Raw genomic sequence first — 14,730 nt, 5'->3', positions numbered from 1 at the left:
CGCAGGTTGAGAACTACTGGACTAAGCGCAAGCCCCCATGTCTGAAGGTGTAACAGATACTCCTAGATGTCGTGGATAGAAGTCAGTTTCGACTGGATTCCACGAGCTAATGACCATACCAAAAAAAGGTTTCCATTTTGCTGAGTAGACCATTCTGGTAGAGTTTCAGAGTAACAGCCGTGTTAGTCTGTATTCGCAAAAAGAAAAGGAGTATTTGTGGCACCTTAGAGACTAACCAATTTATTTGAGCATGAGCTTTCGTGAGCTACAGCTCACTTCATCGGATGCATACCGTGGAAACTGCAGCAGACTTTATATATACACAGAGAATATGAAACAATACCTCCTCCCACCCCACTGTCCTGCTGGTAATAGCTTATCTAAAGTGATCATCAGGTGGGCCATTTCCAGCACATTTCTAGCACCAGCAGGAGAGTGAATTTGTGTGGGGGGGTGGAGGGTGAGAAAACCTGGATTTGTGCTGGAAATGGCCCACCTGATGATCACTTTAGATAAGCTATTACCAGCAGGACAGTGGGGTGGGAGGAGGTATTGTTTCATATTCTCTGTGTATATATAAAGTCTGCTGCAGTTTCCACGGTATGCATCCGATGAAGTGAGCTGTAGCTCACGAAAGCTCATGCTCAAATAAATTGGTTAGTCTCTAAGGTGCCACAAGTACTCCTTTTCATTCTGGTAGAGGACTTTCTACTGTTGAGCAGCACTTGCTGGATAGCCACTGAACACTATTCTTCCTCCTCATTCAGGCATGCAGCAGCCATGGCGTGAGATGCAGAGAGGTGAGCACATAAGGAATCTGATGAGGTTCAATAAGGATAAGTGCAGGGTCCTGCACTTAGGACGGAAGAACCCAATGCACAGCTACAGACTAGGGACCGAATGGCTAGACAGCAGTTCTGCGGAAAAGGACCTAGGGGTGACAGTGGACGAGAAGCTGGATATGAGTCAGCAGTGTGCCCTTGTTGCCAAGAAGGCCAATGGCATTTTGGGATGTATAAGTAGGGGCATAGCGAGCAGATCGAGGGACGTGATCGTTCCCCTCTATTCGACATTGGTGAGGCCTCATCTGGAGTACTGTGTCCAGTTTTGGGCCCCACACTTCAAGAAGGATGTGGATAAATTGGAGAGAGTCCAGCGAAGGGCAACAAAAATGATTAGGGGTCTGGAACACATGAGTTATGAGGAGAGGCTGAGGGAGCTGGGATTGTTTAGCCTGCAGAAGAGAAGAATGAGGGGGGATTTGATAGCTGCTTTCAACTACCTGAAAGGGGGTTCCAAAGAGGATGGCTCTAGACTGTTCTCAATGGTATCAGATGACAGAACGAGGAGTAATGGTCTCAAGCTGCAGTGGGGGAGGTTTAGATTGGATATTAGGAAAAACTTTTTCACTAAGAGGGTGGTGAAACACTGGAATGTGTTACCTAGGGAGGTGGTAGAATCTCCTTCCTTAGAGGTTTTTAAGGTCAGGCTTGACAAAGCCCTGGCTGGGATGATTTAACTGGGAATTGGTCCTGCTTCGAGCAGGGGGTTGGACTAGATGACCTTCTGGGGTCCCTTCCAACCCTTATATTCTATGATTCTATGATGCAAGATGAGTTTGTGATTCTGAGTTAGCAGGTTGTGATGGAGAGGAAGCCTCATGGGAGGCTGAATAGACAGCGTGAGAAAGTCAGAGAAGCAGCTTTGTCTTGGTCATAATGCGACACTGAGAATGAGCTTGGCCTGAGCCACTTTGAGCTAGAGGATGACCTGAGGGATGATCAGGACCACAGCGAGTTCGGTCAGGGAGGCTTGACTGAGGCCTGGCTGAGAGCAGAACAGACGACATTTCCTCTTGTCCCTTGTAGTGAACAGGTCGATCACTGGGATGCCCCAAGCTGTGAAGATAACCCAGAGGACACCTGTTTTCAGGGACCATTTGTGATTCAGGCAAGAATACCTGTGGAGATGGTCTGAAAGTTGATTTTGAACCCCAGGCAAGCGAATGACTATCAGAGTAACATTCTCCTCGATGCAGAACTGCCACAGCCTGATTGCCTCTAGGCAGAGCAATCTGGAGCATGCTCCCCCTTGTTTGTTTACATAACACATCACATTGATATTTTCAGTAAGTACGTGAATCACTGAGGCTCCGATAGGTTGCTAAAAAGCGCGACATGCATTTTAAATAGCCCAAAGCTCCAGTAAGTTGATATGGAGTGAGGCTTCCTGTGCCAATCACAGTACCTGTACTTTCAGTTACCCCAGGTGCATCCTACAATCCACCCGGGAGGCTTTGGTAACAAGTGTACTGGGTTGGCGAGCGCTGGACAAAAAGAACGCCTTGGCAAACATTCTGTGGCTTCATCCACCACTAAGAGTCTAGGACCAGTGGAGGGAGATGAACCAGTCTGTCTAGAGAATAAAAAGAGTAGGATTCAAGACTGTCCTGAGACACATTCAAAGGCGACGGAGGTATAACCTTGCAAACTGGACCACCTGTGTGCAAACAGACATGTGGCCCAAATCTCAGGCATTGTCTAACTGTCATGGAAGGCTGAGATTGCAGACTGAGGCAAAGATGGTGAATTATCTGAAAACGGTCGGTCAGCAGAAATGCTCTTGATGTCGTGGAATATAACAGGGCCCCAAGTAACTCAATATTTTGAGTGGGAGCCAAGGTTGACTTTCTGGTGTTTAGGGTGAGACCCAGGCAGTCGAGCAACCGTAGTGTGGTACTGACATGAGCAAGAACTTCCTCTCTGGATCTGCCTCTCAGTAACCAGTTGTTAAGATACAGGAAGATGTGAATTCCGTTCTCCCTGAGATACGCAGTAACAATTGTGCATTTAAGTAAAAACCCTGGGGGAAAAAGAGAGGCCAAATGGGAGCACCACATACTGAAACTGGCATTCTGCCATGATGAACTGAAGGAATTTTTTGTGACTCGGTATAATTGCACTCCTGGGGGAATTCTGCTTCAAAAATTTAAAAATTCTGCACTAAAAAAGAAAAAGTTACTCATCTTGTGCAGTAATGTAGGTTCTGTGGGTGCACCACTCTAGGTGTTCGGGTGCCCCTGCGCAAGTAATCAGAGATTTATGGTAGTGCCCGGCTGGATCACACATGCGTGGTCTCAGTCTTGCACCACTTCAGGCGGTTAATTAGCGTTGTGTGATAAACTCCCCCTTAGTTCCTTCTCTACTGCAGAGCCTAGCAATAACTCTGAAGTAGAGGGGAGGAGAGAGGGTAGTGGAGCACTCACAGGGACACACATCTTGAAGAACCAACGTTACTGCAAAAGGTGAGTAACTTTCTCTTCTTCGAGTGATGTCCCTATGGTTGCTCCACTCTGGGTGACTTCAGAGCAGTACCCTCCAGAAGGAGGAGGGGGCTTTGGAGTTGAAGTCATAGCAGACAAAAGAACAGAGAGTCGAAACAGGGCATTGGAGGTTGCCTGTTGTTCTAAAGTGTAATGTTGAGTAAATGTATGGGCTGATGCCTAGGTTATGGTCTTACAGATTTCTACAATGGGCACATTGTTAAGGAACGTTATAGAGGTTAAGAAGGCCCTGGTGGCATGCGTGTGAATCCCTGTAGGGCAGTGGTGGGCAACTTGCAGCCTGTCAGGTAATCTGCTGGTGGGCCGCGCGACAGTTTGTTTACATTGCCCATCTGCAGGCACAGCCACCCGCAGCTCACAGTGACTGTGGGAAGCGGCAGCCAGCACGTCCCTTCAGCCTGTGCCACTTCCCGCAGCTCCCATTGGCCGGGAACAGCAAACCATGACCACTGGAAGCTGCAGGCCTGCGGATGGTCAATGTAAACAAACTATCTCGCGGCCCGCCAACAGATTACCCTGACAGGTTGCCTGCAGCCCATAGGTTGCCCACCACTGCCATAGGGGATTGTTGACCACGTTGGGAACAACAGTTTTCTGCAATCTGAAATCCATTTGGAGAAACTCTGTGTAGATATGGCGTTCCCTTTGGATCACTCTGTGATTCAGACAAACAGTTTCCGAGACTTACAAAATGCTTTTGTTCTGTCTATTTAGAAGGCGATTGCCCTACATACACCCAGGGTATGTAGTCTGGATTGTTGTCTATCCTGGATAGAATGTAAGAAGGCAGATTGCCTCACCTTTTCACCTAAACCAGCCTATCTTGGGCAAAAATTTAGGATTGGTCTCAAAGAAACTTTATCTTTGAAAAAGACAGTGTATGGCGGATCTGCCAAAAGAGCGCCCAATTCTCCCACCCATCTGGCGGATGTCATTGCAACGAGGAACACTACTTTCATAGAAAGATGTAATGAAGAGCATGTCACCATGGGTTCAAATGGAGGGCCAGTTAGGACTCTGAGAATAGGTTGAGTCCCATGGTGGAGTAGGTTCTCTCACTTCAGGATAGAAATTGCTGAGGCCTCTGAGGAATCTTTTGGTGAGCGAATGTGGAGAACTCATCTACTTTGCTGTGAAACGCTGTGATAGTGGAGAGTTGCACTCTAACCGAGCTCATGGAGAGGCCTGACTTTTCAAGTTGTAATAAGTAGTCCAATATTGGGGTAAAGAGGCTGACATAGCAGGAATTCATTTTTATTAGCACATGCCTCTAATTGTTTCCATGTGTGGAGGTAGTTGGTGTGGGTGGTGGTTCTGCAACTGTGTTTTGTACTTCATTGGAATGTGTTATTTCAGGTCGCTTGAGCCATTGGAATGTGTTATTTCAGGTCGCTTTGAGATGGAGTCTTTGGGGATCCGGTTGAAGAACATGACCTGCATCCTTAGATAGGAAACGAGGCAGAAGCGGAAGTGTCTGTGGTGGGCACACTGATAATTTGAGAAGGTAAGGATACCAAGTTTGGCAAGGCCACGTGGGGACTATTAGAATTACCCTGGAGTTGTCCTGCCTGATCTTGTGTATCACCAAGGCCAAAAGGAGGGTTGGGGGAAACACGTAAAAGAGAGGAGCATTCCACTTCATGAGGAAGGCATCGCCCAGAGAGTGGGGACCAAGCCCCCCCCGGAGCAGAACTGTGGACATAAGATATTTTGTGTGGTTGAGAACAGGTCTATTGTCAGGAATCCACAATGTCTGAAGAGGTCCCAGACCATGTGTGTGTTGAGTTTCCACTCATGGTCCCGGGAGAAATTCCTGCTTAATGGATCTGCCGTGGTGTTCTGGCAACCCAGGTAGGTATTTACTGTAATGTGGATATAATATCTGATGCACAATTGCCAGAGTCTGATGGCTTCTACACAGAGGGAGTGTGATCATGCACCCCGTTGTCTATTTATATAAAACATGCAAGCCACATCGTACGTGAGGATTTGTATAGTCTTGCTTTCCATTATCAGTAGGAAGTGGGAGCAAGCGTCGCGAACGGCTCTTAGTTCTAAGATACTTATGTGCAGAAGAGTTTCCGCTGGGGACCAGTGGCCCTGGATAGCGCGCAGACATAGATGTGCTCCCCAGCCCAGAAGCGATGCATCTGTTGTGATGGTCAACACTGGTAGAATTTGCATGAAAGGCACTCCTACGCAAATGTTGTCTGGTTGAGTCCAACCAGAGAAGAGACTCCTTTACCTTGTTTGGTATCTTGAGGTGCCTGTTTATGTTTATATTGTTCCTGTGTGGGACAAACTGAGTGGAGCCAGGCTTGAAGGCACTTCATATGGAATTGTGCATGTCTGACAACGTATGTTGTGGAAGCCACGTAAGCATGTTCTGGCGGTGAATTGTGGGCTGATTTGTACTGTAGCAATCAGGTTGGTCAGTGTGAGGAACTGCTGTTGTGGTAGAGAGGCCATCGCCTTTAGAGAGATTCCAATGAACTCTAATTTGTTGCACTGGTATTAGTGTGGACTTTTGTGCATTTATTTAGAAGCCTTACGCCGTAAAGAGAGTGAGTGTCTGTTCTGTGGCATCTATCAGTGCCTGCTGTGCTGGTGCTTTGAGCAGGCCATCATCCAAGTACAGGATCATCATAATTCCCTTTCTGTGTAGCTGTGCAGCCACAATGGCAAGGACCTTCAAAAAAAACCTCAAGGGGCAGCGGATAGGGCAAAAGGAAGGATCTTGTATTGGAAATTATGTGGGCCTATTACGAAATGGAGAAAATGCCAGTGTGAAGGATGGATAGTTATACGAAAATATGCATCTTGAAGGTCAAGGGCAGAGAACCAGTCCCCTTTTTCTAACTCTGGGATTATGACTATCTTGAAATGTTGGGTGTTCACAAACTTGTTGAGAAGTCAGAGATCGAGAATGGGTCTCCATCTGTTTTATCTGTGAGAGAAAATAATGCAAGTAAAAGCCCTTCCATTTGTACTTTGGTGGTACCAGTTCTACTGCGCATAGATATAGGAGGTGGTCTACCTCTTGTTGCAGTAGATGTTTGTGAGCGGGATCCCTGAAGAGGGACAGGGTGGAGGAGGTAGAAGTAAATGGGATGGAGTATCCAACCTTGATTATCTACAATACCCATCTGTCTGTTGTGATGGACTGCCAGACTGGGTAATAGGGGATAAGACGGTCTGAGAAAATCAGAGAGATGTGAGTTGGTCCCACAGCACTGGGGGGAGAGGAGGGAAAGATTGTCTTCTCCTGAAAACACCGACAAAGAAAAGTGAAGGGTGGGTTCAATGTCCTGACCTTGGTCAGAGGGTTCATCCTGTTCTGCTGGCATGTCGTCAGGGTGCTGAGACAGTCCCACTACCAACAGCGCAGGTGACGGTTGTGTGCTCTCCCTGGGGGGACAGGGAGGTATGTGGTGGTAAGCGGGATGTGCCATCCATGGTAATATGGCCACTGTGGTGGAGGTGGCATGGGTGTCATCCATGGGTACTTGTACCATTGGGGTTCTTTGGGCACAGTATGACAGACTGTAACAAGGCACGTGCTGCCGTATTACAGATGGGAGAAGAGCAGCAGGAATACCTTTCCCCATCACCAACCTCATCCTTGTTGCTCGAAAGAAGGGGAGCTGAATAAGGTGGAGTGGAAGGCTGACTCGGTACCAAGTGAGCCAGGGTAACGTTGGTGCCGAGGACAGGTGACTCAGGCACTGAGGATACTGCCAAATCCTTTTGGCAGTAAGAACTGGCACAGTACCAACAGTGGCAGCGCTGTTGTGGTTGTAACACTTGGTGCCCCAGGTTGTGTTAGTACAGATGGGTGTGCCAGTTGCAGCATACTGCCTGTAGATGGCAGCATGGCTTACAGTTGTATTGAGCTGCTGTGTGCCATGGGTCTGGTCAACTCCAGTGGTGCTGAGGCATGGGGTTTCATTTTCCCCTTAGTGCCTGTGTCAGGGCTCTCTCGTTTACAGTCCCTAGCTCTCACGGTACACATGGTACTACCTCAGTTGGAGAGGCTAATAGTGTGGTTGGTATCGACTTAGCATGCCGGTGCAGGGAACACCTTTTCTTTGCCGTCTCCTGGTTCGGTGAAGCCACAGGATGCTTTTTAGCCACCTTCATAGCAGGGTGGTCTGCTGTCTGAGCCTTGGAAGTAGAGTCTCTGTCAGAGGCTGCTGTAGGAAACTTCTGACCAGGGGAGTCCTGGCTTCTGGCTCAAACGCCAGCCAGAGAGACTTCTCCATGAGCAGCAATTTAAAGCTGCAAGTCTCTGGCTTTCCTGGTCTGAATTGTCAGTTTGTGACAATGAGGAACGTGTGTTTCACCTAAGCAGTGAACACTGGGATCGATAGCCTATAGGTGAGGCAGCATTTAAAGCCCGGAGAACCACCCATGCCCCTGAGGGGAGATCCACCTGGGCACTGCTACCATATATTTCCGATTACGAGAACAGGGGTGCCCGAACACCTAGAGTGCAGCACCCACAGGCACATCACCTGAAGCATTAAAAATTCTGTGTACAATATTTTAAATTTCTACAAAATTCTGTATATATTATTTGTCAAAACAACACAATGTAATCATGCCAGTTCCAATTATTTTGGTAATTTATTTCAAAATATCTGTCAGTAAGTATGTCTGTAACAATACAGACCCCCCCCCAAAATTCTGATTGTTTTTTTTTTGACGAATAGATTCCTTATGAGGCATATTAATACAGAATGTTGAGTAATTCATTTAAATTATAGTAAAGAATTGTATTTCCTGCACCTGGCAGAAGCAGTGCAAAGGCTTGAGGGAATCAGGGGTAATGGAGGAGCTGAGGGAGAGGAAAAGAGCCTGGGGTGAATCAGGTGGGTATGGGTGGGAGAAGTGTGGAAAATAGGGCTGTCAATTAATCGCAGTAAACTCAAGCGATTAACTCAAAACAATTAATCACGATTAAGTGCAGTGACATGGATAAGGCACTGGTGACCAACAGATGCAGGGCCAGGGACCTCTGTCCTGACCATGAGATGTGCGCCAATCCGGTTACATGTAACAAATCCATCAGTGGGCCTCAATGCTGGTCGGGCAATGGAGAGTGGGAGGATGACAACCCTGACTCAAAGGAGTCTCAGGATTCCAGAGATAAGGGCAGAGCAAAATCAGAGGGAGCAAGTAGATGTTTGACTCGTCTATTGTCCAAAATGAGGCAGGAAACAGTGCTACCAATGGAAGCAATATCATTGGTACCAAGCATGCCAGTGCTGGAAGCACTGGTAGTCCTGAAGTGAACAGTGGTAGTGGAGTGTCTGATTGCACCAATGTCAAGGGCGGCGAAAGCCACCATGGAAACATCTGCTGTGTGGACTGCAGCAGTGCCGAGTAGGTTCCTGGTACCGGGGTCCCACGTACCAATCCGAGTACCGGCCCTATTTCCACAATTTGTGGAAGGGGAACATTGGGGTGCAGTGCCAACAGACCTGACGGTTCAGTGGCTTGTTCAATAGAAGACACAGACTTGGCAAAGTCCTGGACCAAAGGAGAGGTTGGGACTGAAAGGCAGAAGGTGGTCTGTAGCTACTTGGTATGCTGCCAACGCAGAAACAGTCGGTACTGGCATCTCCCTCATCAGTGCCAGACTCAATGGATGTCCAGAGGCTGGAACCAAAGTCAACGGTAGAGGGTTTCTCACCTCCCTACTAGGTACCAGGGAAGGGTTAGAAGCACCAGCTCCATGCTGTTCCATGCTTTTCCGGGGGAGGCGGAAGAGTCACCCCAAAAGACCTATTGGTGTTATGCAACCTTTTCCTCAGCACAGGCAACAGCCCCTATTGAAGTACCTGCTCCAGAACATGAAGTGGCAGTGCTGTTGGAGCCCAAGGGAACCTCTGACCCACTGAGGGCCTTGGGACGGAAGCAGGCCACACGGCCTGGTCGAGCAGGCACTGCTTCAGGCGAAGGTCCCCAGCCACTTGAGTCAGTTTCTTAAACCGATCGGCAGATTGCGCAATACTTCTTGACATGGGCCTTGCTGCTGGGGATTGCTCCCCCACATTAAAGACAATGTTTAAACCCCAGAGAGGGCATCACTGGGGAAACAGACTGGTAACACACACTACTCTAACAATTAAGGGTACTACTAACTATACACAAGAGAAAAAACTAAATTAGTTGAGAGTTTGAGACCACACAGAACTCCGACTCCAGTCACGGGCGGTAAGAAGGAACTGAGGGAGGGTCAGGACAGCACTGCATCATGTAGCCAGGAGAAGGACTATAGCAACAAGGAGTGTGTGCCACCCCTCTACTGCTGGGCAAATTTCTCCTGCTCTGGTGTGCTGGGGACACACACCCCTACATGGAATACGAGGCTGCATCTACTCCAAGAAGAAGAAAGGGCTACAGCTTTAGACACACAGCATTGCCCATTAAGTGCTTACCTGGAGGAGAGACCACTGCATGTTGGTTCAAGTGAGGAGGAGTGCTATGCTCAGGCTGCTGGGGGAGATGAGGTGGCATCTCTGGCTGAGGAAGATGCATGATGGGCTGGGTGAAATGTGTGATAGTGTCGAACACGTTCCCTGGGAGAGGATGCTCCATGATGGGGACCTGTGCAGGTACGAAAGGAGGGGGAGAGGACTTCATCGGAGGTGGTGCTTGTTGAGGGACAGGCGGTGGTTGCATCTGCTGCTGCTGCACCTGCTGATGGTGGTGGTGGTGATGCTAGGGAAGACAAAAACTCATGAGATCAGAACACCTTCTCATTTAAACTTCCAGCCTTGTCTCATCTGGTATGCAGGGAGGCAGCTCAGAACAATTCCAGACATCAATAATGGAGGGACTGAGCCTGTGGTTGACTATAAGCTCCTGATCTAAAAGGGAGATCTAAATAAGAGTATTGTTCTAACAGCCTGTGTGCCTGGCCCAGCCCAACCTCTATGATGATTCAGCAGTCACTGTATACGGAGGACTCTCATTCATAGGAATTCTCTCATGGCTCCAGGAGGCAGGCTTCTCCAAAACTCACCTTTTTTTGCTCTCGCCCAGAGTGCCCTTTCTTCTTCAATTTTGGTGCCATTTCTGTGGAGAAAGGAAGAAGGGATAATAAAAGGGTTAGCATCCAAGTGCTGCTCTTTCAGGAATCACTGAGACAAATATGGGAGCAACTAATATTACTGATCTCGGTTACAAGTACACCACTTAAACCACAGGAAGAGTAGCGAAGTTTTGGTGCTCACTGCAAACTACTCTCTCTCAAGCACTCGCGAAGAGCACATTTTCAGACACAAAAACAGGCAGCTTTTCCCTGATTTTACCTTTGAAACTTACTACAGATTCCGGAGGAAAGAGATTCAGTTTCCTTGGCTACATCTTTGTTCCTTCACAAAACCAGGAAGGATCAGAACTTTCAAAACATCAACTACAATGATTTACAAAGAAATCTCTTCAAGACTTTGACCAACACTAATTCTTCAGCCACAGGCCTTTGGGACACCAAAGTGACAGACTGTAAGAATTGGTTAGCCCTTGCCTATATTAGAGTTTCTTGGAAATCTCTCACCAATGCAGTGCCACCGGTGGTAACCAAAGTGGCAGTTAGTGTGGATAGGACTCAGGGCGCTGCCAGACTGTGTGTCATGGTGTCTTCTACACCCATTCTGACCAGTGTTAGATAACATGATGGTAAAAATGCCAGTGGTCTGACAGTACTTCCATTGCTACCATTGGTGGAGCTGCAATGAGGGAAAATATCCCAAATAGCCTATTGGAGATACAACCTGACAGGGCTGCAGAGAGCTGGCTGTGAAGCAAATGTTTGCACAGCCCATTAGTTAGATCAAGAGCACTTATTTGAACATTACAATGTCAGTGATGGAGAAGAGGAAAGAAACAGACAGCAGCCATGATAGAACAGATGCTACACAGAAAGCCATCCTTCCTCTCTCACTGGAGAATTGTTAAGAGTTTGCATCCAAGGGCCTCTTGCTGTTTAAGCAAGAAGGGCTTTAACTCACCACTTTCTATCAGAGGTCACACTGGGAGTCAAACAGAAGCAAACTTTCTTCTCCACCCTATAACAAAACTGTCTGGGACCTTCAGCAGCTTTCACTACCAGTCAGCCCCTCTCCATTGGTGAAAATGTGTTATATATTAGAGCTTCCCAAGACTTCCTTTGCAGCTTACTTCAGAGTTTATTAAATCAACAAAAATGAAAGGCACAATATTGACCATCTGGCTTAAATTTCCTCCCCTGGAGAATTCCAGCCAAACACCTGGATCAACTCCCTTGCTTGAACGTGTTCTACTTCATCATTATTTGGCATGCCCAGTGGTGTGGGGTTAAGACTGAAACACTACCCCTGAACATACTTTTAAAACAACCTTGGCAAAATGCTAGTGGCCCATTCATGCCTCAGGTTTTTTGTTTTTTTTTTTTAAATCAGTAAGTAAAGTATTCCTATTTTCACTGTCATGAATCCTCATGTGATGGGACAGGCAAATATGATAGAATTTGTACTTAGGCTGGTAAATTGAAGTCAAACTAGATTATCACTTTTGTACCTTCCGGCCTTGAAATCTATTAAATTTTCATAACTTTGCAAGGCCTATACAAAGTCAAACCATTCTGTAGCAAAATTTAAGATGATCTGGTAAGTATTCAGACCCACTTCCTATGTATATCATGCTTCCTTCATACACATCTCTCATTATGAACTTCTCTGTGTTATAAGGTAAATACAGCATAATTAAAGTATTCCTGGAGGTCCCTTCAGCCACCAGGGTCTCATTATAGGGATTCCCTAAGCTTTTCAGGAAGCTGTATAAATTTTACCAGAGCAAGACCTCAAGTGTGTCAGCAGACTCCCATTCAACTGTTCACATTTTCCACGGCTCAGGCTGTTTTTCTGACCACTAGGAACAGCCCAAACTCAGCTGCAGGTCAGAACAAGTCCAAAAGAAAATGGAAGGTGGGTAGCAGAGCTCCATCATTACAGTAGGGAGATGAAGCATCAACACCAATGGCTGGGGCCACTAGTCATTTGAGGACTACTGTACAAACCTGACACTTTGCCAGTCTAACTTGGTAAGAATAATTGCTTAACTAGGCCTTGACCTAGCAGAAGACATTTCAAAGAGCCAAAATAAAACTTCAGTACATTTCATGCATTAAGGCTCATGTTCTACACATCCATACAGAAGTGGATGGAACAAAAAATAAACAATTATTTGCACTTTTCCTCTGAGGATCTCCAAGCGTTTTACAAAGGAGGTAGAGTATCATCATTCCCATTTTACAGATGGGGAAGCTAAAACATGGAGATTTAATGTCTCTCTTGAAACTGTACATGGTAGAGCTGGAAATTGGATCCCAATCCAGTGCACTGTTCACTGGACTAAAATGCAAAAAAAGGATTATGGTTAATCTGCTTGCAAACTTGTTTAAAAGAGTAGATTTTGACTTAGATGTACAAAGCTATCTTAACCAGCCATTTTGACATTACTTTGCACAAAGGAGAAAAAGAAAGAGTGATTGATGTTTTCTGCTATTAAGTGACTAGCCCCACATAGACTTTCCCTATCTGAGTCAAAAACCCAGGTAACAGAGAGAGAGGCTGAGAGAGAATTAATCACAGGAACACCATGCCAATCAACTGAAGAGGCACTGAAAGGCAAGAAGGAAACGCAGCAACATGTAGGTCTTCAGGAAAATCATGTTTTACAACTATTCACTGAGGTCTTTTCTGAGTTCCTACTCTATGACTGAGGGCAGAAAATAGAAGCCCCATACTAATCAGTAAACTAAAATCAAATTTACAGAAAAGTCGTCAAAGTGACAGATGTCAGTCTCTGTAACAGTTAAGTATCTAAGAGACTGGTCTGCTTTACTGTGAGCCATACACTATGTGAGGGGAAAAAGAAAAGGAGTACTTGTGGCACCTTAGAGACTAACCAATTTATTTGAGCATGGAGCCTGTAACTGCCACATTCTTATCTGATGCAAGTGTAATATATATAGCAAACAGAACCTGATTCACTTTGCTATAAACATTCTACTTGCTGATCCACTTTTATCATGTCCGCATAGCAAGAAACTTCCTACCATGCACACCAAACTAGAAGGAAACTGAATAAGCTGTGTGGCTTGAAAATGGAAGTTACTGAAGGAACCAATATTTCTGTCATGTTCCATTTAATCAGAAGGAAAAATACCAATGGGAAGAAACCAAGGGATGGGATACAAACAAACGTGGGGGATTCCAGGAAAGGAGGAGTTTTGTAAAAGGACACCACAACTTGAGGGGAAGAGACAAGGAAAACTATGAAATATTTGATCTCTGGAAATCAATGGGATTTGAGAGAATTCCTCTCGACAAGTTGCAGATTCGCTGCATAAGTACACAAGGAAGTTGCATGAGTAAACATTATCAGCGAAAAGGCAATTAAGCCAATGTCACTCCTATGTGAGCAGGACTGGAAATGCGAGATTATACATAGACAGTCCCCAGCTTCAGGAGTCAGCCAAAAATGCCATGTTTAATATATAACATTTCTCATTTGTACTTTATGTCAGAGACCCCTAGCTCCATGGTTTTCATGCAGCTGATCAACATGTATATGTTTCGCAATAGTAAAGGTGTGAAAAAGAGGGAATATCAGACATATAAGGCTGTGTGCAAGTGTCAACCCTGAAAAGCAGTTAAAAAGGTACCAAGCCCTGTAAAACTGACATGATTACTCCTGGTGTCACTCTGCCATAGTTGCTTCTCTGTACAGGTGTTTGCTCTCACTCCTATATTCCTCAGAGGTATGATGGCTAGCTTCTAACCAAGCTCCTCAGAAGCGTCACGTTTGCTTTCTGGTGTGCATATTTCTTGTATTGATACTGTCTTTAGTTTAAACTGAATTATTGACAAACTATCACATGTTTAGCCAAGATACTGGACCATTCTCTGCACACAGGTAAGAGAAAATGGTTTGGTCTGGATTGACAAGAAGCTCCATTCACTCTATACAGCTCTGAGCAAAAGGTTGTGCATCTCCTGGTTTGTGTGGATCAGCTGTTCTGTTTAATATTGGAATCACACCTGCGAGTCTGTGGGACTGAAGAAGCTATGGACACAGTTCCACTCTGCTCCACTCCAGCCAGCCACAGTACACTAACCTTCTGGCCATTTAACTAACCATGAGGTTTTCAGAAATGTAAGAACAGCCAAACAAAAGACAGTTATAAAACATGGCCCAGAAAAATCACTTTTCTAAGCTTAAAGTGCAGTTTTACTCTGAATAGTCACGTCAGCTATTTTAGAGATAAAATTTTGCTGCTTTTCATTCGTATTAGCCCTGCAGAGCCAACACAGCCAAGACTGAGTGAGCTGCTGATT

The 14,730-nt window shown here is 46.0% G+C and overlaps 1 protein-coding gene across 9 annotated transcripts in view; it reads right to left on the bottom strand.

The window, feature by feature from the left end:
- The window catches only part of BRD4 (bromodomain containing 4), a 251,052-nt gene that overhangs the window by 39,731 nt on the left and 196,591 nt on the right, over positions 1–14,730 (bottom strand). For all 9 annotated transcript variants that reach the window (XM_048834229.2, XM_048834234.2, XM_048834237.2 and 6 more), the window contains 2 exons: positions 10,374–10,426; positions 9,787–10,069 (listed from right to left, as the gene is read on the bottom strand). In XM_048834229.2, coding sequence (XP_048690186.2) covers positions 9,787–10,069; positions 10,374–10,426 — 336 coding nt within the window. The remainder of the gene's footprint in view (positions 1–9,786; positions 10,070–10,373; positions 10,427–14,730) is intronic.

Source organism: Caretta caretta, chromosome 20 (genome assembly GCF_965140235.1).
Source record: "Caretta caretta isolate rCarCar2 chromosome 20, rCarCar1.hap1, whole genome shotgun sequence".
Lineage (NCBI taxonomy): Eukaryota > Metazoa > Chordata > Testudines > Cheloniidae > Caretta > Caretta caretta.
This window is presented reverse-complemented; position numbering and strand designations above follow the sequence as displayed.